At 43.3% G+C, this 26,544-nt stretch overlaps 1 protein-coding gene across 1 annotated transcript; it reads left to right on the top strand.

Moving 5' to 3' along the window:
* Positions 1-225: 225 nt before the first annotated feature.
* Positions 226-24,624, top strand: LOC135880909 (lysosomal acid lipase/cholesteryl ester hydrolase-like). The gene is made up of 9 exons (XM_065407296.1): positions 226-393; positions 5,048-5,162; positions 8,767-8,965; positions 9,743-9,852; positions 12,105-12,241; positions 16,502-16,642; positions 18,808-18,879; positions 22,608-22,679; positions 24,391-24,624. Exons 1-9 carry the CDS (start codon positions 259-261, stop codon positions 24,622-24,624), a joined length of 1,215 nt encoding a protein of 404 aa, XP_065263368.1. The 5' UTR covers positions 226-258.
* Positions 24,625-26,544: the final 1,920 nt, after the last annotated feature.

The following is a 26,544-nucleotide window of genomic DNA, read 5'->3' as shown; positions in this document are numbered from 1 at the left end:
CCTGTCCACTTGGGCCAGAGCCCTTCAGAGCATTCCCACAGGTAAGCAGTGGGCAATTAGGTTTTTTCACTCGTTCAAATTCTGCGCTGGGCAGGGCAGGAGGTTGGGTTAGGGTTAGGGTATTTACTTCTAGATCAGACTCTTGGCTTTTTTCTTGCTATAAAAGTAAATAGTACCATTTTTTTTAAAGCAGAGAGATACAGTATGTTCATAGAATTCCTATTAATCGATAAATGAATTGTTTCACACAGGCCTAAGATGCAGCTGTTTATTATGTTGGCATATTTGTTCCAAGGAATTAGATATTCAGAAGAACTCATAAGATGGAACATTAAACATGGAGAAGAAATGCTAAAGAAGATTACTGTGGATCCAGAATGCTTTATGAATGTTGTAAGTTATGTAATTTTCTCTCTATTTAAAGTATGGATTGCATTATTACTAATACAACATCACTGATAATGGTCTGCGTGCCAAATTAATTTTATTCAAGTCCAGTTCACAATGAATACAAACTATGGTCATGTGTCCAGTAGATGTACCTTGCATAAAATCACATAATAAGACAGCATGTTAGATTGGTGCTGCTACCACCTCACCTTTGGCTGAAAAGACAGGTAAGTAGTTGCTTTAGGGCACTGGGAGTCAAGACTCCTGAATTCTGTACCCAGCTCTGCCACTGATTCACATCGTCTATGAGCAGTGCGCTTAAGGCCTGATCCAGTTCCTACTGAAATCAGTGGGAGTCTCTCCATGTATATGAACAAATATATGCTGCTGTAAGCCACCGTCAGAGTTATTTAGAGGGTGTTAATACTGTGGTGATCAGGGCTGGCTTTAGGCCGATTCCCCGGAATTGGGCCCCGCGCCTAAGAGGGCCCCACACCTGCGCCGAAGAGGGCCCCACGCCTTAGGTGCCTTTTTAATTTTTTTTTACTCACCCGGCAGCGGTCCGCTCCGGGTCTTCGGTGGCACTTTGGCGGCGGGGGGTCCGCTCCGGGTCTTCGGTGGGTTTTCGGCGGCGGGGGGTCCACTCCGGGTCTTCGGCAGCATTTTGGCGGCAGGGAGGGGGAGAGGGTCCTTCAGTGCCGCGGAAGACCTGGAGCCGAGTGAAGGACCCTCCGCCGCCGAAGTCCTGCCGAAGACCCGGACCGCCGCCGGGTATTCGAATCGGGCCCCGCAGGTCCTAAAGCCAGCCCTGGTGGTGATGATAGCTTCCTCTGACAAGGGTTGGTATTTGTGGGAATTGCAGGGGGCTGAGAAGGGATTTGACTGAGAGGAGATGCCTGGTACACTGGGACAGGAAAGGAATTTCAGGACCTCCATACTTGGCCTTGGGGATTTTGACTGCCAGACAGCCAGATCCCCAGTGGAGACTATTTTCCAATCTAAAATAAATTAAACCCTTCCCCTGTAACAACATGGATGCTCACTACAGCATCTAGGAAGTTAAATATCTTCCCTCAAAAACTGGTTTCTGACAATACAGGCTACCTTCAACTACAAACCTGCTGTCTGGATCATTTTTAAATTGTTCCAGGTTAAAGGGGACAGTTTTATGAGTAAGTTGTTACATTATTTTTCAAGTTAAAAGCCCATGCATTTCTTGCAAAAGTATTATTATGCACTGTAGCATTAAGGGAGCGTCTTTAACACTAAGCTCCTAAAGCTATATAGAAAGCTTGCATAACAAGACAAATATATCTATGTTGTGCTGCTTGTCTCATTTTAAAAGTAATATGTTGCTTCCCAGCATCCAGGGAAACTGATCTTCTCTCATTTTTCAAGAGGGTTATGAATGAAGAGGGAATGAATTGTCTACGAGTCAGGCTATTACCCTATTCACTTTTTTTTACTATACATTTTCTTGGCTCTTTTCCCACAAATCCAGCTAACATGGCATTTTTTGAAAATAAGCCCGGCACTGAAAAGCATTTCTGCTAATAGATTGCTGAATATTCAATAGATACAGTCAAATAGTAGAAAAAAAGTATCTGGTGAATATATCACTTGACCAATTTCATAAATAATCGAAATATATTAGAGACTAGTATTGGACCATCTCTGGCGCTGAGCAAATACCACAAAAAGGATTCAACTATTCAGATGTCCAAAAGGGTGAAATTAATCAGAAAAGAACATATTAATCCAATTCTATTCAACCAGCTATATCGTTTAATCCTTAGCCAACTCCCTAATCCATTTAGTACTTAGATACCAGCGCTATGGTGATGACTACTCCTGAAAAATCTAAAATACAGTAGATATATATAATCAATATTTTCTTGATTTCAATGTTTGAATTTAACTGATGGTCTAATCCTAGATATTAAGTGTAGAACAGATTGTAATTCTTCGTAATTTTTAGGGATGCAGCATTGAAATCTGACTCTATGTAGTCTAGAGCAGTGGTCTCCAATTTTTTACGCCCAAGATCACTTTTTGAATTTAAGGGCAAGCCAGGATCTACCCCGCCCCTTCCCTGAGATCCCTCCTTCCCCAAAGCCCTGCCCCACCCACTCCATCCCCCCATCTCTCCGTCACTCGCTCTCCCCCCCCACACACTTTCACCGGGCTGGGGTAGGGGGTTGGGGTTCGGGAGGGGGTGTGGGCTCTGGGCTGTGGCTGATGGGTTTGCAGCATGGGAGGGGGCTCTGGGCTGAGCCTGGGGCAGGGGGTTGAGGTGCAAGAGGGGGTGAGGGGTGCAGCTCTGGGAAGGAGTTTGGGTGCAGGAGGGGGCTCTGGGCTGGGGCAGAGTGTTGGGGTGCAGGAGGAGGTACAGGGTCCTGGCTCCAGGAGGGGGCTCAGGGCTGGGGCTTGGGGTGCAGGAGGGGGTTCAGGGTGCTCAGGGAGGGGGCTCAGGGCTGGGGGTTGGGATGCGGCATCCTGCCAGGCAGCACTTACCTCTGGTGGCTCCCGGTTGGTGGTGCAGCGTGGCTGCAGCTAAGGCAGGCTCCCACTCTGGCCACTTCCAGGATCAGTGTGGGGCCGGAGCAGACAGGGAGCCTGCCTTAGCAGCAGCTCCGCTGTACCCAGGGCCGGCTCTAGGCACCAGCAAAGCAAGCAGTTGCTTGGGGCGGCAGATTTGCAAGGGGCGCAAGAATCCAGCATGGGAGCTGAGAACCAACAGGGGGCCCTGGGAGCTGTAGTTCCTTGGTTAGCTCCCTGCCTATAGAGCCAGCCCTGGAGCAGGGAAAGAACTACATTTCACAGCATTCCCTTGGCCACTAGCAACAGGAAAGGGTGGGGGAAGGAATATGGAACTGAAATCTGCAGCTTATTGTGAATGGTAGGAACAGAGACAGCTCTAGGTTTTTTGCCCCCCCCCCCTCGTGCACCCCTGTATTGCCCCAGTCCTGGGCTCTTCCCCCCCACACGCCCCCTTGCTGCCCCAGCCCTGGGCTCTCCCCCCCAACCCGCACCCCCCTGTTGCCCCAGCCCTGGGCTTTCCCCCCCGACCCGCACCCCCTGCCGCCCCAGCTCTGGGCTCTCACCCCACCCACACCTCCTGCCGCCCCAGCCCTGGGCTCTTCCCCCTCACCCCCCGCATCACCGGCCGCCCCAGCTCTGGCCCCCATCCGCACCTCCTGCCACCCCAGCTCTGGGCTCTCCCCCGCCCACACCCCCTGCAGCCCCAGCTCTGGCCCCCACCTGCACTCCCCTGCTCCCCCAGCCCTGGGCTCTTCTCCCCCCCCCCTGCACCTCCTGCCGCCCCAGCCCTGGGCTCTCCCCCAAAGAAGGAATTGGGGGGACTAAATGGATGGTGCACCTCTCTATCTGAAGACTAGCAAGGGAGGTATGTGGCTCCCACTAGAATTTAAAACGAAAAGTAAGGGAGGGGAGGCTCTGGACCTGGGCAGCTTTAGATACAGTACCAGGCACTTAGGAGGATTTCCACTTCTGAGCCATGGAAGCAGAAATTGACTTTTCCTTTTCAGATATAGCTAATATTCAGAAAGGGAATCTAGCATCTGCCTTCCAGATTTTAACACCCTCAAAATTCAGGAGTGCTCAAGCTCAATTTGGGCAGCTGTTACTTCATTTCCCCCAAATCAAATATACTGATCCACTGTAACTTGCTGTAGAAAAAATAGAATAAATTGAGCAAGAAATGCTTCCTAGTGGTTATTAGGACTGGAATTGCTATTTTCAACAGCCATTGCTTTTTTTTTTTTTTTTTTTTTTAAGTTTTAGTTTTATTTGTTTAAAAGGAATACCGTGATAGTGCATTCCCCATAGAAACAAAGAATGGAACAAAAGAATAATAAAGGCACCTCAACTTTTCCTCATTTATGTGGGACAGTCTTATAATATGCATCCAGCTATCCTCCAGTCACACAAGCTGAAAATTGTTCCACTTTACTGCAGTTCTGTAACCATATGGGAACCAATCCTGTCTGTGTTCTGTGCACATCCAAAATTCCTGCTGAATGACCTGCCCTGGGAGCGAGTTACCAGTGACCCAGGGCTGGGGTGGCAGGAGGGTGCAGTTGGGGGGGGGGAGGGAGAGCCCAGGGCTGGGGTGGGGGGCAGCCAAAAAAGTTTTTGCTTGGGGCAGCAAAAAACCTAGAGCCGGCCCTGGCTGTACCACCGGAGATCGTGATCGACTGGGAGATCCTCTAGGATCGACCAGTCGATTGCGATCGATCGGTTGGTGACCACTGATGTAGAGGCTGCACTACCCAGGTGAATCACAGTTGCCCTTCTATTGTGGTGTTACAGCATATTGCATCAACAGCCCTTCCTTGCCATCTCTTTCCCCCAGGGTTAAAGGGAGGGCTCCGAGCTTTGCTGTGCTTCAGTGATCGCTTTCGGGCCGTTACCAGCTAGCATAATTAGAATCCTGGGGAAATGAACTAGTCCCCAGCAGCCCTGGGAACTGGAAGAGCAAAAAGGTGGCACTTTCTCCCTGTCCCTCCTGTGTTGAGCAACAGCTCAAGTGGACATGTGGATTGGGACCAATGTTTCCTCCAAGAGACCTCAGTGCACACGATGTGAAAAATGGATATATATATATATAAACAAGCCTTTATTTGGCTCCCTGCAGACTGAAATTATCAGGTACCATGGATACCCCAGTGAGGAATATGACGTTACAACAGAAGATGGATATATCCTTAGCCTTAACAGAATTCCTGGTGGGAAGAACCGTGGGAACACAGGTATGATTTACTTGTATGAAGTAAGGAAGGGTTGGTGGGCCAAGTTTCTAAAAACAGTCCCCTAATTTGCACTCGAGTGTATGCAGCTGCGTGTTTCATGGTTTTCAATTACGGCAAACTGTACTGGATTCATGTGGTGGGCTTCTGGAGAGCCTGGTTGTCCAGGTTCCATGGCTCTGGGTCATCCTGGCTATGTGGAATATCCCAGGGCTTTCAGGCTCCCTGCCACATAATTGGAAGCTTGGGAGCCCTGGTTCCATGCCATGGAGGTGGAGGCTCTCAGATCTTTCAGGTTCTCTGCTGTGGAGTTGGGAGCGTGGAAGCCCAAGCAAGACTAGGGAGGACTAGGGAGCCTAGAAGCCCTGAGAGCCATGGCTGAGCCAAGAGTCTTGGAGATTGGGCTTGCAAGCTCAATTTCTTTCAAAAATATCTGGATTACTTTAAAACATTTTTTTTTCAGATTTACTTTCAGAAGATTTGGAAATTCTGTTTTTTTGTTCTGAAATAGAATGAAATTTGTTCAGAATTTTGCACGGAATGGAAATTCCGTTTTTTGACCAGCTCTAGTTGCGACACAAAAATTATACATAACCAAAACTAAAAACAACACTGCATGTCTATCCAAGAGTCAGCATCACCAGGTAACACCTGCCAGAGTGTCATGTTACTTAAGCTCTAGTTAAATTTGCAAACAAAAATTCTGTTTAGTGGCAGTTAAGGTTGCAGCAGAACACGCTCCTTCGACCGAAAACTTCTCAAGAATGGAAATAGGAAGGGAAATGCACATACCTTGCTTTTCACCTTCCTATTGCCTACCGTGTGTGTAATAGACTCCAGCACTCCATGAGGCTTTCACTTCCTTCTCCAACAGATTCCAAAAATTACAACATCCCCCAGCTTCCTCAAGCATAAAACCTTAATGGTCACCTCGTGTGCTTTTATATCAGCAGTTCAGCACACCTGATAGTCACGCATTCCATGCAATTGGAAAGTTATTCTGCCTGAATACTGCCAAGGTCAGTCAGCATAAGTACACCAAGAATAAGCCTCCATGTTTAGCAGTGATGAAATAACCTGTCAGCTGGAAGGAACCTCAGTGAAGGAGTCTCTCTCATCACTCAATTCCCAAAATACTCCATAATCTCTCTTGGACTTCTGGAAACTGGACACAGCCACAAGTAGCTGCAGCAGCGGGTCTGCTCATTTCTTTGCCACCACAAAGCATATTTTTCAACCTTCAAACATGCTAATAAGGGATATAGCCACCATCTTGACCAGCACTTGCGATAGAACTGATGACCTAAAAGCATGAGTCTTTAGCTTGTACTAAAGAGTAAAGCTGAGAGCTAGCACAGACTTGCATTCTCTATGGCAGTGGTCTCCAACCTTTTTATGCCCGAGATTACTTTTTGAATTTAAAGGCAACCTAGTATCTACTCTGCCCTTTCCCCAAAGTCCTGCCCCACTCACTCCATCCCCCACCCTCCGTCACTCGCTCTCCCCCACCCTCACTCACTTTCACCGGGCTGGGGTAGGGGGTGTGGGCTTTGGGCTGGGACCGAGGGGTTCACAGTCTGAGAGGGAGCTTTGGGCTGAGCCTCGGGCAGGGGGTTGGGATGCAGGAGGGGGTTCAGGGTGCTGGCTCTGGGGAGGAGGCTCAGGGCTGGGGCTTGGGGTGCAGCCTCCTGCTGGGCAGCACTTACCTCTGGTGGCTCCTGGTTGGTGGTGCAGCATGACTGCCGCTAAGGCAGGCTCCTGGCCTACACCAGCCCCATGCCACTCCCGGAAGGGGCCAACGCGCCCCTGCGGCCCTGGGGGGGGGGAGGGAGGGTGCGGGCAGCACCTGGCTCCACATGCTGCCCCTCTCTGCAAGCACTGCCCCCCCCCAGCTCCCATTGGCCACAGCTCCTTGTTCCTGGCCAATGGGAGCTGCGGGAGCAATGCTTGCAGGCAGGAGCAGCGCACAGAGGGAGACCCATGCCCCCGGGTCCGTGCTGGCTGCTTCCAGGAGCGGTGTGGGGCCCGGGCAGGCGTGGAGCTTGCCTTAGTGGCAGCCCCGCTGTGCCGTCGGAGATCGCGATCGACAGGTTGGTGACCACTGCTCTATGGACTGGGTCCAGAAAGTCACAGAGGACACACTGAGCAATGGGTTACACAAGCAAAGTGTGTGACAACATACACATTTCAGTTGGTGAGTCACACTTTAATTTACAGATTACTCACATTTTCCAGTACAAAGATCTATTTTAAAGAGATCTTTTCGCTGTGTGATTTACATGCAACAATGCCATCCTCCCACATAGATCAGCAGCAGGGTCTGAAGGGTTAGGCCTTCCAATCCCTATTTTAGACCTTTACTGTTGAGCTCCAGCAGTAACTGCCCCACCTTTTGGAGACCAACCAGTGGAGGAGGACTTGACACACACTTTCCCAATGATTTACATAACTATTTACTAGTCAGCAGTAGCCTCCTGTGTTCTATCCCTGGCTTTGGGGAAAGGTCTGTGGTTTACAGAAGTTGGAGAAAAGATAATCCAAACTGGTTTAGTCACTCTGAGTGACAGTGTGATGCAGTTGGGTTTGTCACGTTAATTAGAGATCTGGGTTCTAGATCTCCAGACTCCTTCCTAACTGGCTTCTAATTTGGGATTTGTGGCATAGTGTGAAAGGGCAGCCCTACCTCATGTGCCCTTCAGCAATCCAGGTCAGCCTGCCTCAGTTTCTCCTTTCAGATACCCCAAGAACTCCATGACAGGCTCTCTTGCCTCAATAGCACCTCCTGGGAGCTGGTTTATTACACAAACAACATGAAATTGCTCTGTAACCAGAAATTCCAGCATAGCTCATTTATAGGAGCCAGCCACCCAGTGACACACAGGAATTTCACCCACACTTAGATGGGGGGGGGGGGGAATAGCTCAGTGGTTTGAGCATTGGCCTGCTAAACCCAGGGTAGTGAGTTCAATCCTTCAGGGGGCCATTTAAGGATCTGGGACAAAATAATCTGTCAGGGATGGTACTTGGTCTTGCTATGAAGGCAGGGGACTGGACTCAAGGTCCCTTCCAGTTCTACATTACTATGAATAGATGAGATTTGAACCCCAGGTCTCCTCTTGCCCCCCTCAAGGACCTTTCCCCTAGATTTACAGGTATATTTGGGGAGAGGCTCTTGCATTTGTTTTGTTGCCTCTCTGTAAGTCACACAAACACACACATTGCCATTCTGATTCAAAAGCTCTAAAATATACATAGACAGAAAGTACTGATGTATAACTCCTATTCTTGGAATCCGCACATGAGGAGTAACAATGTGGGCAAAGAGCAGATCCCAGGGCTTTAGATTTCTTGCAAAAGGGGTATAAAAAGTGGCACAGTCCAGTGGGGAATTGCCAAAAGAGGTGATGTTGAGCTCTTATTCTTTCTCTATCGATTCATTTTTCATCAAAACAGCATGAAAAACCCAGTCGTGCTCCATTTCTAGTCTATGTTTTGGTTTTTGTCATTTCAATGAGACTTTAACAACCTGTTAAAGCAAACGCTGTAACGCAACCTTCACCTCTGTGTAGCTACTGCCATGCCCTAATAAAATGTTCTTCCTTTTCAGGGCAAAAGCCAGTAGTGTTTTTGCAACATCCACTCCTAGGAGATGCTACCCACTGGATTTCAAACCTGGACAACAACAGCCTGGGCTTCGTGCTAGCAGATGCTGGCTTTGATGTTTGGATGGGAAACAGCAGAGGGAACACTTGGTCTATAAAACACAAGACACTTAAACCTGACCAACAGAAGTTCTGGGAGTTCAGGTAGAGTGAATTATTGAGAACTACCAAAAATGGAACTGGCTGGTTCCTTGGAGACTGGCTGGGCTGGGGGATAGATAATGGGATAGGGGAGTCTTTCCATTTCACATTATTAGTTCATACCTAGCCCAGATTGGTAGTGACCCAAGGCGTGGGAGGTGGCCTACAATGATAAGCAGGGTGGACAAGATGATAAAAATGCCCAGGGGCTGAAGTGTGGGAGATGAATGGTGGGGAGGGATTGAAGGAGTAAGGGAAGGGTGTGGTTAAAGGGAGGCGGATACTGAGGTGAGTTAGGGGAGGACGACGAAAAGGAAGATAAGCATACTGGACAGTGATAGTGAGATTGGGCAGCTGAAGGGCTGCAGTGATAGGAGAGAGTCAGGATAAAGTGGCATGGGCAACCAATGGCAATGCAGCAAATGAGGGGAAAAAACACCTATTCAGAGTCCAAGTATCAGAACTGCTATGAGACTGAAGGGTTTTCCTGTCTGTAGCTCCTCATAGGCATGGGGAAAGGCCCATGGCTTTGTGCTCTGGCACATCCCACTAATCTTAGGTCTCCTGAGCAGACATGCTTCTGCCTTGATCTCTGGAGACAGAGCTGCCTTACTTTCTGAAGTGAGGCAAAGAACCCAAACTTCTAAATGGTTTGACTTAATAATTGAACAGTTCCTGTTTTACTTAGCTAACAAACTTGAGATTTACTAATGCGCATTCTAATGTAGTTGGGACTATTGTAATTAATGCATGTAAGCCTTTTGTGTTTCATCTCTGTAGTTTTGATGAGATGGGTAAATATGACATTCCAGCAGCTCTCTACTTTGCCATGAATAAAACGGGACAAAAGGAGCTGTACTATGTTGCCCATTCAGAAGGCACAACGTTAGGTACGTGAAGGAATGCAAGCTGGTGTACCATAGCATCCTATTTACATCCCCACAGGATAGTGAAAGCAGGATGTGGACTTCGGTTATTAACTCCTTTTCTCCCTAGCTTAAAAGTTAAAGGTAGAAATACTTTCTAAACTGAAATTGTCAATGTTTGGATAACTTTTCTCAGAACAATTTTTGTTTGTCTGAACTAAGCAAACAAATTGGTTCCTGACATCCTTTTAGACTTCCTTGGTAAGGTTTGTTGATATCAAAACCTATTATTTAGCAGGTGGTCACTGTGAAAGCTTGCCTGGTGTCTTTGCTTATTCTAATTTTGCCAGCTCCTGCGAATTTATCACTAGTCTCACAATATTTGTTGCCAGCTCCTGGAGTCAATGCTATTATACGAGAAGCTCAGCTTTCATGATTTAATTTAAAAAAAAAAAAAAAAAAGTACTTTTCTAACCCTCATGTTTTGGAGAAAGGATCAAAAACACAACCTCTTGCGGCTCAAACAACAGAAGGCAAATAAAAAGAACCTAAACATTATTTAATTTCAAGCCAATCTTTTTATTTTAGTGGGGCCTGATGCAGGATTTTGTGTGCTTGGTGTTGTGTGCTTGGTCTGCTATTTAAAAACAAATTGCTGGTACTATAGCCACTAAATCAATATTTACAAATTGTTTACTGTGCATACCATCAGTACAGAAAGTCAACTCAGTCCCTAGTATATGAATGCAATGAGGGACATGATTCATTTACAGTCGCTTGAGGGTTCCTGGTTTACCCATAGGATCTATTGGTGACAGTGGGATGGGGGATATAGGCTTGTATGCCATGTTGCACCATTGCCATTTGAAAAAAGGAAAATAGTTGGGGAAAAGACCAAAAAAAAAACAAAAAAAAAAGGGGGTGGTTGGGAGCAGGAAGTGTGTTACCACTTCTTTGCATAATATCCCTTTCCCCTTTTCCTCCTCCAGTAAGAACATTCTTAGGATCTTAAGACAAAAATGATAAAACATACATTTAGGCTGGGATTTTCAATGGCATAAACAGGAGTTGGGTGCTTAACTCCCTTAGGCAGAGGGATAGCTCAGTGGTTTGAGCATTAGCCTGCTAAACCCAGGATTATGAGTTCAGTCCTTGAGGGGGCCATTTAGGGAACTAGGGTAAAAATCTGTCTGGGGATTGGTCCTGCTTTGAGCAGGGGGTTGGACTGGATGGCCTCCTTAGGTCCCTTCTAACCCTGATATTGTATGATTCTAGGCACCTTTGAAAATCCCAGCCTTAGAATACAAATAGTATTATACATCTTCTATACATAGGCATTGTTAAGGCCATTTTAATTGCTCTTTAAAACACTGTGGAATTGTGAGTACTCACAGTATAGTGTGTTTCTTTTTTATCTGAACATTTGCCTGCCCTTGTGAATTTAAGTCACAGTTTTAATAGTCTTTTAAAGATAGTTTTGTATGTGGACAATTAAATAATCTGCAAGTTATATAGGTAGGGTCTCTGCTCTAAGGGTTAAATGTAAAAAAAATCAAATGCAAATCCAAACCTCCTGAGAATTATATTACAGTACTATTGTAAATTTACAACCCTATACATAGTGCTTTAGAAACTGAGCATCATAAAACTCAGAAAATATTTTATGGGAATTTTGGAAACTTGATAGGAAAGATTCTGGAATCATCAAGAAATCTGGTTAATAGAAAATTTGGTTCTACATCAAAATGAGTTGAAACTATAACCTGACTCATGGCCACCTGAATCCATCTGAACAATACCCCAAAACTTAATTTTTCCCAATGAAGACTAAATGGAGATTGAGGATGAACATTTTGCTGTGATAATATAGAATCACAGGGCTGTAAGGGACCTTGAGAAGTCATCAAGTCCAGCCCCCTACACTGAGGCAGAACCAAGTAAACCTAGATCATCCCTGACAGGTATTTGTTCAACCAGTTCTTATGAACCTCCAATGATGGAGATATTCCACAAGCTCCCTAGGAACCCTATTCCAGAGCTCAACAACCCTTATAGTTAGGAAGTTTTTCCTAATATCAAACCTAAATCTCCATTGCTTCAGATTCAGCCCATTACTTTTTGTCCTACTTCAGTGGGCCTGGAGAACGATTATATGGCATTTGAATAGATAAAAGGCTACTTATAATTTTTAATCTTCAGTTTGCTGCATGGTAACGATTTATTTTAATTATGAATGATTGCTTTGTAATAATACAAAATAATTTGTATTTTCCCAGGTTTTGTAGCATTTTCCATTAGGCCAGACTTGGCTCAAAGAATAAAAATGTTCTTTGCCTTGGGGCCGGTAGCCACAATTACATTTGCCAAAAGCCCTGCGATAAAGTTTGCCTGTCTTCCTGAAACACTTCTCAAGGTATGTCAGTCCTCCACCTATAGGGACAGATTGTTGGCTTCAACTCCACCTGATCTGCTCTGCCTGAAAGGAATAGCCAAGAATTCCTCCGGGAATCCTTGAGTGGTGCAGAGCTTCTGTGTACCCCGTGCTCCCTTTCTACTGGGGGGCATGTCAGGGGCTAGAAGAGTTAGGTGGAACTGGAAAGTAAACTCAGCACAGCTGAAAATCTGGCCCTGAATATTTGTTATTCAAATATTTCTATGATGGACTTGGAGCTGCTCTACAATGATTTATGAATATTGCATGTTGGCCTGTTTATTGGGGTGTTTTCTGAATGACTATATTGGTTTAACTCAACAAGAGTCTGTGTGGAAAAACAGGCAGGAAAGAAAAGAATGGCTCAAGACAATTCACCCCTCAACCAACACTCAAGAGTTGTTAGGAGACAGTTGCAATCCTATTGCCTCTGAGGATTTTACTTCGATCACCTTCTGAGCCTAGAAGAACAAAAGAACTATAGCAGTTTTAAAGAGAGAAGTGGTAGGGGAACAAGGACCTTACTGGGACCCTGGGACACAGAACCCTGGCCTGCCTACTTATCATCCCAGGATGGCAAGCCTATACGTAAGATAGATATGCTTATAGATGGTTTTAAAATCATTTTTCTCTAAAAGCCTTGTTCCTACTGCAAAATAAATAAATCCTTTTGTCTAAGAAGGCTGGTCACTGTACATCACTAATCACAGACTCCTGAAGGGAAGAATTGCAGGTGCCCAAATCCAGTCAGAACCACTGGATACCCATGGTTGATATGCAGAGGACTGTAGCCCAGGGCCAAGTCTAAGAGTGGGAGAATTATAAAATTATGTCCCATGACAGAAAAAAGTCATGAGGCCTGAAACCTGAAAGGTGCACCCAGAGAGACCAGACATGGGACAGAGGTGCAGCTAGTCCTACAGCCATGACAATTTAGAATTCTATTTCCCTGTTTATGGGGGGAGGTAAAAGTTACACAGGAACAGCTGTTCCTGGGGCCCCATGAGAACTGCCCCCTTTGGCCAGCATGTACATACATACTGTGACAAAGTTCCTCCTCTATCTTGGTGGGTCCTGTGCTTATTGGCAGATTTTCTTGCCTCAGAGATTCACCATGTGGGTTGGGGAACAGCCCAGAGACCTTCCCCTCTGGAAGAACCCACAGTCCAGGTCAATTGGGAGGTTTGGGGGGAACCCGGGCCCGCCCTCTACTCCGGGTTCCAGCCCAGGGCCCTGTGGACTGCAGCTGTCTATAGTGCCTCCTGTAACAGCTGCATGACAGCTACAACTCCCTGGGCTACTTCCCCATGGCCTCCTCCAAACACCTTCCTTAGTCTCATCACAGGACCTTCCTCCTGGTGTCTGATAACACTTGTGCTCCTCGGTCCTCCAGCAGCACACTCTCTCAGCTCCTTGCGCCTCTTGCTCCCAGCTCCTCACACACACACCACAAACTGAAGTGAGCTCCTTTTTAAAAACCCAGGTGCCCTGATTAGCCTGCCTTAATTGATTCTAGCAGTTTCTTCTTAATTGGCTCCAGGTGTCCTAATTAGCCTGCCTGCCTTAACTGGTTCTAGCAGGTTCCTGATTACTCTAGTGCAGCCCCTGCTCTGGTCACTCAGGGAACAGAAAACTACTCATCCAGTAACCAGTATATTTGCCCTCTACCAGACTCCTGTACCCCACTGATCTGGGTCTGTCACAATACTAACTCAATGGATACTAGTGTTCTATATTTTTAAAGCAAACCTGAGAATTATCAGATTGGAAGTGATTTCAAAGGAATCACTATCACAACGCTGGTGTGGGCTTGAAGACTATCATGGAAATGCTGGTTGTGGTTCTGTAGTTAAGATTGAGTTGAGATTTAAATTTAAAGCTGGAATTCAACCACTTTGCTACAGATGACGACTGCAGAATATCCTCCTCAAAATGACAGCTCTTATTTTTTGAATACAGTATGAATTTTCTGAGAATTTAAAAGTAAATCCTTTAATTTTGGGTTTAAAATTAATTTTTTTGTCCCAAATGTTCTTAATAGAATAATGCAGACACTTCAGACTTCTCAGATAGTTAAAAAATCACTGAAATCTCATAACCTCATTGAAGCTGGTGGCTATAGTGTCCCCTGTCCCCCGCATCATTTAAGATGATAGAAACAGTTAAGCTTTGTTGTGAAGTAATAGTGAGCTCTACCCAAAACACACCCAAAGCCACTCAGGAATTTGAAGTTGCCAGATATTGTCTGAATTTGTGTGTGTGTCTGTGAGAGAGGGAGAGAAGCAGAGAAGCATACAGAAACAAATAGAGAAGGACACTCCAGACACAGCCTGGACAAGCATAGCATGTGGCCCCAAGAGAAGTCTAGAAAGAGTTTTTGGAGGGGGTGATGGGCAAAGAGGGGCTTGCAGCTGTGAGCAAGGAGACTATCTCCTGCTGTTTTGGTTCTCTTGTGTTCAGAGAAACAGAATTTTTCATATTCTTTGTAAATAAACTAGATTGCATCAAAGTTCCTCGACTCTATCATAAATTTCTCCTCCCAAATTTTTACTAACCACTTGGATCAAAAGGGGTTGTGTGGTCCTTTAAGAAATGTAGCATTTGAGTCAGGTTGCTTTTCTTCCAAATGATCTTAATAACAGAATAATGCAAACTCTTCAGACTTCTCATATAGTTAAAATTATTGAAATCCCCTACACTGGCTACATTTGAAGACCTTTTTTAGGATAATTGGTCATTTTTTGCCATAATTCATCTTAACTGAAAGTTTCTCCTTTAGCAGAGGCTGACTAATTTTCTACTTCACAGCATGACACGAAGCTGGGATGTATGTGTGCAGAGGAATGGGCGGGGGAGGAGGAGCAAAAGGAGGAGGGGAAATAGTGTGGGTGTGTGCATGCAGAGGAATGTAGATAACTCAGTGTGGATGACAATGGCCATTATGCCCTGGCTGCTTTCTGCTGCTCCAGAGAAAAAGCAGTTAGAGGCTATCAATGAATCTGGCCCTAAATGTTAAAATAAAGATTTATGGTTGATACTTCATTCTTCAAATTGGTAGAAATGTACATAATAACATTTTCTTTGGTTTTCTTCTGTGTGTGTTTATGTGTGAAATATTTAACAACTTAAAAAACAAAGGAAATTCCTAGATAAAAACTTGTTAAACTGGAGTTATGTTGAGAGGACATATCAGTAGCTTAAGGTAAAAACATTATAAGGATACTGTAATTATCCCATAAACAAGCTTTACAAACTATAAGTCCCATTTCCTCCACCTCCCCACCCCAAAAATTGTACAATGTGTCTTAAAAATCAATATAATCTAATCTGGGAAAACAAACACTATTATGGACGAACTATAAATACACCTCTACCCCGATATAACTGTGCTTGGGAGCCAAAAATTCTTACCGCGTTATAGGTGAAACCATGTTACATCGAACTTGCTTTGATCTGCCGGAGTGCGCAGCCCCCCCCCCCCGGAGCACTGCTTTACCGCATTATATCCAAATTCGTGTTATATCGGGTCGCGTTATATCGGGGTAGAGGTGTACATAGTTATTGCATGGCATCACTACATGGCAGAGCAGTTTGTGTGCCTTAAATTTGCATTGCTATACCTTAACATGTTTGGATTTCTCTAAAGTGTAGCCTGAATTCTGAATTTCCTAGACTTGAAAATCTTGTTTTGGGGATAATTACAACATCTCTGAAATGTTTTTACCTTTAAATTATTGCTCTCAGCCTTAACTCCAGTTTAGTATAATTTTTTTCTGGGAATTCTATCTGATTAATTATATGGTTAGGGCAGAGTAGAGAAGCTTGTATACGATTTGTGCTGTATCTGTTCTGAGGCTAAAGAACATCAGACTCCAGGGCTCTCTGTCTCACATGCTCCTTTAGAACTAGAGCAATGAGAGGATACAGAGTAATACTTAGCTTGCTTGTATATGGTGAGTGTTAGTGGCAATGAAGAAGACTGCTATATTCTGTAATCAGGCTTACAACCAACTGAAATATATTCTGAAACAGAGGTCATTGACTTGGGAATGGATAGAGAATTTCCTTCATGATTATCACTCCATAAACTAAGAAAGGTCAGGATTAGGGCTGAAGTATTACAGAATGGCAGAGGGTTTCATCAAGCTCTGAATACTTAGCTCATATTCGAGAGTAAGGTGGCAACACATCTGTATGAAATGGAACTGTAATGAGACAACTACTGAATAATTTTCTTTTCAGACTGTATTAGGAACTAAAGGAGTCTTTCCTCAGAATGAACATCTGAAAAAGCCTGTTACCCTATTGTGTACCAAGCTGGATAAGTTTTGTGCAAGTTTCCTCTCTTTTGTGGCTGGGCGTAATGAGCAAAACTTAAATACGGTAAGTATGGACCAGACTATTTAAAACAAATAATGCTCAAATAATTTCGGAGGTAAATAGTGTTTGTGCCCTGTGTGTATGGCACATAGCTACTTTCATGTGGGAAATATATCCCTAGTACTTGGCCTAACTCAGTGATGTTCTGAGGGAATAAGAGCTTCTTGGTGACTTTGACCAATGCCAAGGTGGCTTTTAACTAGTGATGGGATCAACCAGAACACTAGGTTCAAACCTACCAAAGCAAGTTGGGGTGAGCGTCTGAATCCAATCCTGGATCCAGATTTCACAAATGTCCCTATCTGGTTGATACAAGCCCCTGGGTCTGAACACCACTTAACCAACTGCAAGGTGTTAAAGATCCAGAGCCAATTTGGCAACTGGGCCATTCTCTAATTTTAACCTGTAAATGACATGTCCATAATACTTGCTCTCTTTTCTTAATCTAAGATTCATTTTACCTTTATCCTGTCTATCCGTGGGCTCATTCTTGCCCTCAGGCTACGTGACCATGCAGGAGGAGGAGGGGGGAAGAAGCACTCCATCCCCTTCTGCTCGTGTGGCATCTTAGTCTTGCTTGGATCATGTGTGTAAGGCACAAGGGTAAGAAGAAGGTGTCTGGGCCTGCATGCCCAATGCTTTCTTCCCTTCATGAGCTAGAAGTTAAGGAGGTGTGCGGAGTGGGTGGAACCATAGTTCCATGCTCCATCCCTGCATATACCAGCCAGCTGAGCTGTATGGGGGCAGGGGGAGGGCAAATGTACTGTGCTCTGAAGGAAGCAGGAAGAAACTGTGCCCTCCAAAGTTTACTGTAACTAAACTCATGTAAAGAATGAAACAATTTTCTCTCGCCATAAGGCTAATAATCAGAATCATGGTAGTGTCTTAAAGCCAAATTATAAAATAAACCCTACCAAGGTCTGTCTCTGACCTAAAACATTTCATAAGTTCAATATAAAAAATTAACCACAGAAAGATGGTATAGCGATTTAAAACAGCCATATCAGGAAAGGGCTAGCCTTTCTAAATGGTGAAGTTAAACAATTAATTCTTTTTCTGACATTGGGTATGTCAGTAATGTGACTCTCAATCCAGAACCAAATTTGATGGAAAATATAAGTTATTGTCTCACAATATTAAGTAATTGTCTTTGAGTGTACTAATATAGCTAGAAAAAATATATACACATAAAAATTATTTTTCTTCCTTATTCGTGGAAAAAGTAAAACACATAGTTAATTAAGTCTTTGTTATTAAATATATATGTATATGGGATTTTTTTATGAGGTCAGGCATGTACCTGTTTTGAAAACTCTAGTTTTTATATTCATTTAAAATTATTTTTATCACAGAAACTGTGTTTATTCAGTAATAGTGACTTCACATAACAGGGATTCCCTCTAGTGGCCAAAATGCCACCTGTAAATTCTTAGCATTAAGTCAATTATTTTGTAGACTTGTTCATAAGTTCCCTGTTTTTATATTTTAAGGGTAACGTGTTCTCATCTTTTTTCATTCAGTGGTGAAACTGGTGCTTTCTAGCTTTAGAAACCTGGGAGTGGGGGTTTGCCTTCTTAATGCAGCATATGGCATGGGTCACTTGCTGGTATAAATTAGCCCTGGTCTACACACTGTGGGGAGGGGGAGAGGGATCGATCTAAGTTACGCAACTTCAGCTACGGGAATAATGTAGCTGAAATCGACGTACTTAGATCTACTCACTGCGGTGTCTTCACTGCGGTGAGTCGACTGCTGCCGCTCCCCCGTCGACTCTGCCTGCGCCTCTCACGCTGGTGGAGTACAGGAGTCAACGGGAGAGCGCTCGCGGGTCGATTTATCATGTCTAGTCTAGACGCGATAAATCGACCCCCGCTGGATCAATCACTGCCTGCCGATCCGGCGGGTAGTATAGACAAACCCTTAGAGTAAATGTGGGTGGATTCTCTTGTAACTTGAAGTCTTTAAACCCTGATTTGAGGACTTCAGAAACTGAGCCAGAGGTTCTGGGTCTATTACAGGGGTGGGGTGGGTGAGGTTCTGTAGCCAATAACATGCAGGAGGTCAGACGAGATGATCATGATGGTCCCTTTTGGCCTTAAAGTCTATGAGTCTGAGTCTAACCAAATGGATCCCACATTGATAACAATTAGTAAATGTTTTCTTTTCAGAGTCGGTTAGCTATGTACGTCGGACATTCGCCTGCTGGAACATCTGTACAGAATATCTTACATTGGCGCCAGGTATTTCTCAGCTTTTGACTTGTAACTGCTGTGTATTTTATGTAGTATAAGTGTACTTGATACTCTGAAACAAAGTCAGGGCTACTGTGCTAGGCCTAGATCCATAAAGGTATGTAGGTGCCTAAGACCCAATGTTAGGCTCCTCTGTGATCCACAGAACTCCTGCTTAGCTGCTGCCTGACCTTGTAGGTGTCTAAACTCACTCAGCACCTAAGTCTTCAGTGTGAAAGTTCCCTATGCACGTATGTTGCTGTCTCTGGGTATGCGTGCGGCTTCCTCATTCTAGGTCCCGGATGCCTATCTCCCATATAAGCTCCAGAGTGAGCCACAAATGGGGAAGATGTTCACCTACCTGTCTTGCCTGCAGGGCCTGATCCAGTGGACAAGCTCAGAGGCTGCCTGTTGGATCAGGTTCTGTTCCAAAACTGGGTGAAGAGGTAGAGCCCACCTTCTAATTCAGTGGTTGGAACATTCACTCAGGCCTGATCGGGGGGGAAAGGTTTTAAACAGAAGAGTGCTCTAACGGCTGGGCAATGGGATAGTCTGATGTGGGTCTCTCTCAATCTCTCCTGTTGAAGTTCTTCCCATGAAAGTCATTGGAGCAGGAGGAGTGGATCCTCGGTCTCCCACCCCACAGCTGCTTGCTCTAACCACCAGGCTACAGAGTTATTCTCACTCTCTTTGTGCCTGTCTTTAAGTATCAGAGGGGTAGCTGTGTTAGTCTGGATCTTTAAAAAGCAACAGAGAGTCCTGTGGCACCTTTAAGACTAACAGATGTATTGGAGCATAAGCTTTCGTGGGTGAATACCCACTTCGTCAGACGCAATGTAATGGAAATTTCCAGAGGAAGGTATAAATATGCAGGCAAGAATCAGTCTGGAGATAATGAGGTTAGTTCAATCAGGGAGGGTGAGATCCTCTGCTAGCAGTTGAGGTGTGAACACCAAGGGAGGAGAAACTGCTTTTGTAGTTGGCTAGCCATTCACAGTCTTTGTTTAATCCTGATCTGATGGTGTCAAATTTGCAAATGAACTGAAGCTCAGCAGTTTCTCTTTGGAGTCTGGTCCTGAAGTTTTTTTTGCTGTAAGATGGCTACCTTTACATCTGCTATTGTGTGGCCAGGGAGGTTGAAGTGTTCTCCTACAGGTTTTTGTATATTGCCATTCCTGATATCTGACTTGTGTCCATTTATCCTTTTACGTAGTGACTGTCCAGTTTGGCCAATGTACATAGCAGAGGGGCATTGCTGGCACATGATGGCATATATAACATTAGTGGACGTGCAGGTGAATGAACCGGTGATGTTGTAGCTGATCTGGTTAGGTCCTGTGATGGAATTGCTGGTGTAGATATGTGGGCAGAGTTGGCATTGAGGTTTGTTGCATGGATTGGTTCCTGACTTAGAGTTATTATGGTGCGGTGTGTGGTTGCTGGTGAGAATATGCTTAAGGTTGGTGGGTTGATTGAACTAACCTCGTTATCTCCAGCCTGATTCTTGCCTGCATATTTATACCTGCCTCTGGAAATTTCCATTACATGCGTCTGACGAAGTGGGTATTCACCCACGAAAGCTTATGCGCCAATACATCTGTTAGTCTTAAAGGTGCCACAGGACTCTTTGTCTTTAAGTAGTTATCCATAGTGGAACAGCTTCAACAGGAGAGACTGAGGGAGCCCCCATTAGATATCTTATAACTCAGTGGTTAGAGAACCCTCCTGAGATGTAGGAGACCCCGTTGACATGCTCCTGCCCCCACAGGCAGAGGGGGGGACTGAACCTGGGGCTCCCATATTGCAAGTGAGTCGCCTATCCAAAGTTATACAGTGGGCACCACCACCTGCTAGGTTTGGTGTGGAACAAAGCAGGCATCTACCATTCTCACAAGAAATGACTTAGGCACCTAAGCTACCTGATTCCAGGCAGTGGCTTCCCAGCTGTGAATCGCAGGCAGAGATAGACTGGATTTAGGTATCTATCTCTGAGAGAGGAGCCGGGCTTAGAACATACCTCTTCCATCAGCATCTTCCATTGGCTAACTTAGGCGGCTCCCTGGCTAATGTACTGGCTTTTGTAGATCACATTCTTAGAAGCCTGCTCCTCACATTCCTTGCATAGGAGCAGAAGACGCGTAACTCAGGCTACGTGGTTCATGGTGTTGGTCCAGTGATTTTCTAGGAACTTAACAGTTAGGCATTACATCACCCAAGTTTCTTTGTGGATCCAGGCCTTAGAGACTTGCCCAACTTGTCTTATCACAAATTATCATTTACTTTTGCTAGACAGAGTGTTGTTTATCACAACAATTTTTACAAAAGCCTTAACCCCTTGATATCAGGTACTGAGATTTCTTCATGACACATTATGCATTTAGGAATTGGACATTAGGGTCAGGAGCTTGCACGCTTAGTTTTTTTATAGTTGAAAACATTTTTATTTGAAAGCTGTATAAGTAAAATAGAGCATATTCCATGTAATTTGAAGGTGTTAAGGTCCGAGGTGTCGAATTCCCACTGATTTCAAATATCTGTAAAAATCTGGCCCCAAATCACTTGTGAAAATGAGACTTGGGGTTCCTAAGTCACTTAGGTGCTTTAAAATTTTTTACCCCTGCTCTCATCATTACCTGACTAGGATTGATTGTGTACCAGTTGGAAATCAATGGTGCAGGATCCAGCCCATTATGCATAGAACAAAGCTGGCACATTCTAAAAATTTTGATCTGAAACTGCAAATAAATATCCTTGTTTTCCTCTATTACAAATAATAGAATTCAGATGTAATGTATAGTGCTCCTTATGTGATCTTTGGCTTTTCATTAAAAATTGACGTCAGCTGAAATGCCATTAATATACATTACCAGAATTTAAACCTTAAACCTAAAAGGAAGAGGTAACAAGGTTGCTGTAGAATCAGACTGATAATTTCTTGAATTTTCTCTTAAAAATGGCAAAATCTTTTAAAACAATCTCCATAAGGTCAGTAAGAACTTAAATGGGTCAGTAAAAGGAATTTTGATAAAATCATCTTACATATCTTGTCTCCCAAATAGAAATACAAACTGTTAATGACCTTGCCTAATCAAAGAGGCCATGATTCTGCCACCCTTATTTCATTGGGTCGTAGTACCTTACTATGCGAGTAGTCTCCTTGATTTCAACTGAGCCCAGAATAGTCAAGCAATTATCACAAATGGCTGGTTCACCACCCTTAGGATAAAAATTGTTTTCCTGCATTCTTTCTAGATTAAGATGCAAAATATGCCCCTCTGTGGGGGACAGCAGCTGTAACTTCCTACATGCTTATACAATTCTTAGCGCCAAGGGCCTCTGAGCTGGCTAGCCTCTAGGCACTACTGCAATATAAATGTTAATATACCGATTGCATACATATCTATCTAACTAACTGAAAATAGCCAAGACTGGTAAACACAATGGGCCTGATTCTGATCTCACTTACAGGAAGGAGAATTCTGATAGCAGTTGGCTCTTTAATCTAGTGGACAGAGGTGTAATATGATCCAATGGCTGGAAATTGAAGAGAGATACACTTGGGTTAGAAGTAAAGTACACATTTCTAAAAGTGAGGGTAGTTAACCACCAGAACAACGTGAGAGCAACATTTGGCTCAAAGTTTTAACAGGATGAAAGATGCTGTATTCTGCTCTCTATCCCCTGAGCTATCCAGACTTTCACTATAGTTATATCTCTTTATATTATATAATTAATAGGTATTGTATTCAAAGCAATTGCAAGCTTATGACTATGGCTCTAAGGAAAAGAACATGGAGAAATACAATCAGGTAGGTTAACATACTTTACTAACATACTTGTTGAAAAATGCTGTGAGCTTTGAAGAAAAATAAAAAAAATTGAGGACTGGAAACCTCAATTTTTAGTACTATAAAGGAAAATTTCTATAAGATGTGTCAATGGTACCTTACATCAGTGAGGTTAAAAAGTATATATAAATAGATTGTGTTTGGATAGTTGTGGGTGAAACTGTGGAGAAAGGTGATTTTATGCATATATGTGGACATGTCCAATTATTAAAGGTTAAGATACATAACCAAATATTACAAATGGATGGAGATTTATTACCAAATGATCCTTTGATAATTCTCGTGGGATTTTCCAGTGGGAATGGTCACAGGCAAAAGAATGAATCTCTGACCTGTTAGTAGCTGCTAGACTATTGGCAGTGTCTCATTGGGAAAGGCAAAATTAGAGGATGGTTCAAAAAACAAAACAAAATCCCGGAGATGAGAGGATTATTGTTATGGAGAAACTAGTGCATCAAGTATGCATACAGCAACACTCAGACATACTACATTCACTCACAAAACACCCATCTGATTTGGCAATTCTTTAATAAATGTAATAGACTTGCTTTGATTGTTAACAAATAAGACAGAATTGTCTTTCAGTTGAAGGAAATCCCCAGAAATCACATGCCCTGAGTTGTGTGAGGAGGTTCATCCTCTAAGATGGTAATACCCTGCCAGATAGAAGTGTCTTTTGATGCTATCCTTGCATACTGCATCTTTTAACAGAAAGTGAAGAATCCATTTTGGCTGTGGCAATGATACTTCCTAAATATACCATTTAAAACCAAAGCAATGTAAGCACACATCCTTTGCTACCAAAGGTAAATTTAAAAGAGGGGTGTGTGTGTGTGTGTGTGTGTGTGTGTGTGTGTGTGTGTGTGTGTGTGTGTGTGTGTGTGTGTGTGTGTGTGTGTGTGTGTGTGTGTGTGTAAAACTACAGGGAGGAATGACAATCCTGTGGTTAAGGCAATTGATTCAGACTAAGGAGACCCAAATTCACAGATTTCCTGTATGATCTTGAGCAATGCACTTAATGTCTCCCTCTGCTCCAGTTTCCCATTGGTAAATTGAGATTAATAAGAATACTTCTTTATAGGATTGCTGTGAAGATGAATTCATTAAGGTTTGTGAGGTACTGTGATTGTGAGTACCAAAGAAAAGCCTATGGATAAACAAAAGGGGTCTAAAATGTCCCATTTTCATTAGCAATAAGCTGCAACAGTCTGGTTTATGGACAAATGGAGCATAAGAAATAAAATGGTTTGTATTTTTCTCAATGCATCGCAGTCCTATAAAATGTGAATAGAATGTTAGGATATATTAAGATGATACAAATATATTTTCTTACAAAATGTATAACGTGAACCAATGTACTTTAACACCTGTATGATAAGCATGGTTATTAATCTTTTGAAATTGATCACTCTAATTTTAAGGTTTATCCCTAATCCAGATATCAAATTGCTGGAGAATTTTCATTCATGTATTATGCAAAAATCCAGGAATAGGGTTGTTGCAATTAACGGGATGAAAAAGGGACCAAGAAAGCAGGTTTTATTATTACTATTTTTATTTTAGCAGATTGTGAAAGCAAGAAAATAGGCCTCTGTCTCTCCAGAATTTGTTTGTTAAAAAATTGGCGTAGCTTTACAGGTTTTCATTTCTAATCCATTTCCCCTTTTGCCAGACTACCCCTCCTATATACAAGATAGAAGAACTGAAAATGCCCATTGCTGTTTGGAGTGGTGGACATGACTTGTTTGCAGACCCAAAGGACGTGGCCGCATTACTCGGTCAAATTACTAATCTCATTTACCACAAGCATTTTCCTGAATGGGAACATCTAGATTTTACCTGGGGTCTTGATGCAGCTAAGCGCATGTATGTGAAAGTCATTGAGCTGATGAAGAAGCATCCCTGAAGCCACACAGTGGTTCCTGAGGTTGAATGATTTTATCCTTCTCTTGTGCTCGGCAATAGGGATGGTTTTCTTTCCTTAAAGTTATTAATCATGGGATTAGTAAAGGCTTTATGGTGACTGGCTTGTATTTTACTACATTTGTCACTCTACTGTATTTTCCAACCTGCTGGTGAATTTCAATAAATAGGGAACTACCTCAGGAAGCTGAGATACATTTCCAAGAGGAATCTGTTTTGAAGCTACAAAAGCAGTCATGTACATACCCCATGTAATACTGCAGGGGATTGCTTTCTTTGAAATGTTTTAATCTCTGCCATATAGTCTATCAGTGGGTGATTCATGACAATCATCCAGTTCCAGACAATAGCATTTCTTTCATCGCTTTTAAAACACATGTTTTTTAGTGGAAAGCTTTTAAAGAGATTGTCAAAGTTCTTAGGTCAAAAAAAAATTAACTTTGGCGCTTGAGAATGATTCCCTTCATAGCCTCTGGTGACCTCACTCAACTTCTCTTTCAAGTTTCCTATTTGCAAAATGGGAATAATAGCCTACCTTGTAGGGATGTAGTGAGAATTAATTTGTTAATGTTTGTAATGTTTAGGGATCAAAAGATCATAAGTGCTAAGTTTTATTAGCTCATATTGAAAGATTTATTTCAGCTTTCCGGGTATTCACACTGTAGCAAGAGTCATACTAAAAATTCAGATACTCTATTTCCATGAGCAGTTTCGATGTGGTAATTACTAACCAATAGGCACAAACTGAAATATGTGTTACTGTTTAGGCTTAGCTAACTACCAGGAGTGAGTTCCTTTAGTCAGTAATGCAGCTGCAAGCAAGCTGTGAGCAGACTCAGCTGTTTGGTGCTTTCAAGTGAGTGAAGTTATTGGTTCTGTTTTCAGTTCTTTCAGTTAAAAATTTCATATACTTCTGTTTTGTTGCCCTAGGTGATTCTTTCAGTGGGTTTAAGATGCTGAAAAATTAAATCTGTTCCTGCTGGGATATACTCCTGTCTTAAAAACATTGTAGGGAGACTGTGGGGCTTTTTATATTATTAACAGCAAGAAACTGGGAGGTTATGGTATGATTAACTTGGAAAACATGCAACAGGTACATAATCAAGGCAATACATTGTGTGTACTTATTCTTTGAGTTATGATTTGTGATTTAAGACGTTGTTGCTATTAATAAATAAAAAACTCCATCATCTCCTGGTGTATGTCCCTGGGTTAGCTGTGTCAGTATTAATTGTTCGATCTAATATAAGAATGCAAGTTCTCTTACTGCATATCCAATAGTTTCTGGACTAGTGGGGATGAGGAGGGATGTTCTATCAATAGGGGTATCTGAGCCTCAACAAGAGTTAGGTGTTTAAAAAAGCCTTGATTACTGTTATGACATTAAACATTTTATCCCCATGATTTTGAAGCCAATCTCGTGCCCCTTCAGGTGTCTAACTTGAGATTTTTGAACATGCAGAGGTGGCAATAGTGAAAACATCATTCCACAAGTGTGATTTTAAATGAAATAATTGATGGAAAAGGACAGATTTTTCATTTTAAGATTTTTGTTGGTTGGTTGTTTTTACCAAAGATGAGTGAGGGGGAGACACACAGCGGATACAGCAGCCAGAAGTAATATTAAGCCCTCCACATGTATTGCAAACATAGAGGAAAATAGTCACAAGCCAAAAATTTACATCCACACGTTTTCTTGAATTTTCACTGGACTTCCAAAATAATTGCAAATATCACCTGCTTTTCTTTCTTTATTAGAAATGGTATCTGTCTGCCTTTTGGCCGCCTTCTTTTCTAGCTCAGCCCCACACCTGTCAGCTCTCATGCAATCATGTTAGGCTGGCAAACATTTTCCTTTCTTTTACATTTCTTAGCTGAGGCGTCTAGGCTGCTCTATGGAAGT

This window comes from Emys orbicularis, chromosome 7, assembly GCF_028017835.1.
Source record: "Emys orbicularis isolate rEmyOrb1 chromosome 7, rEmyOrb1.hap1, whole genome shotgun sequence".
In the NCBI taxonomy this organism is placed as follows: domain Eukaryota; kingdom Metazoa; phylum Chordata; order Testudines; family Emydidae; genus Emys; species Emys orbicularis.
The sequence above is the reverse complement of the archived record's forward strand: the minus strand, read 5'-3'. Positions and strand labels throughout refer to the sequence as shown.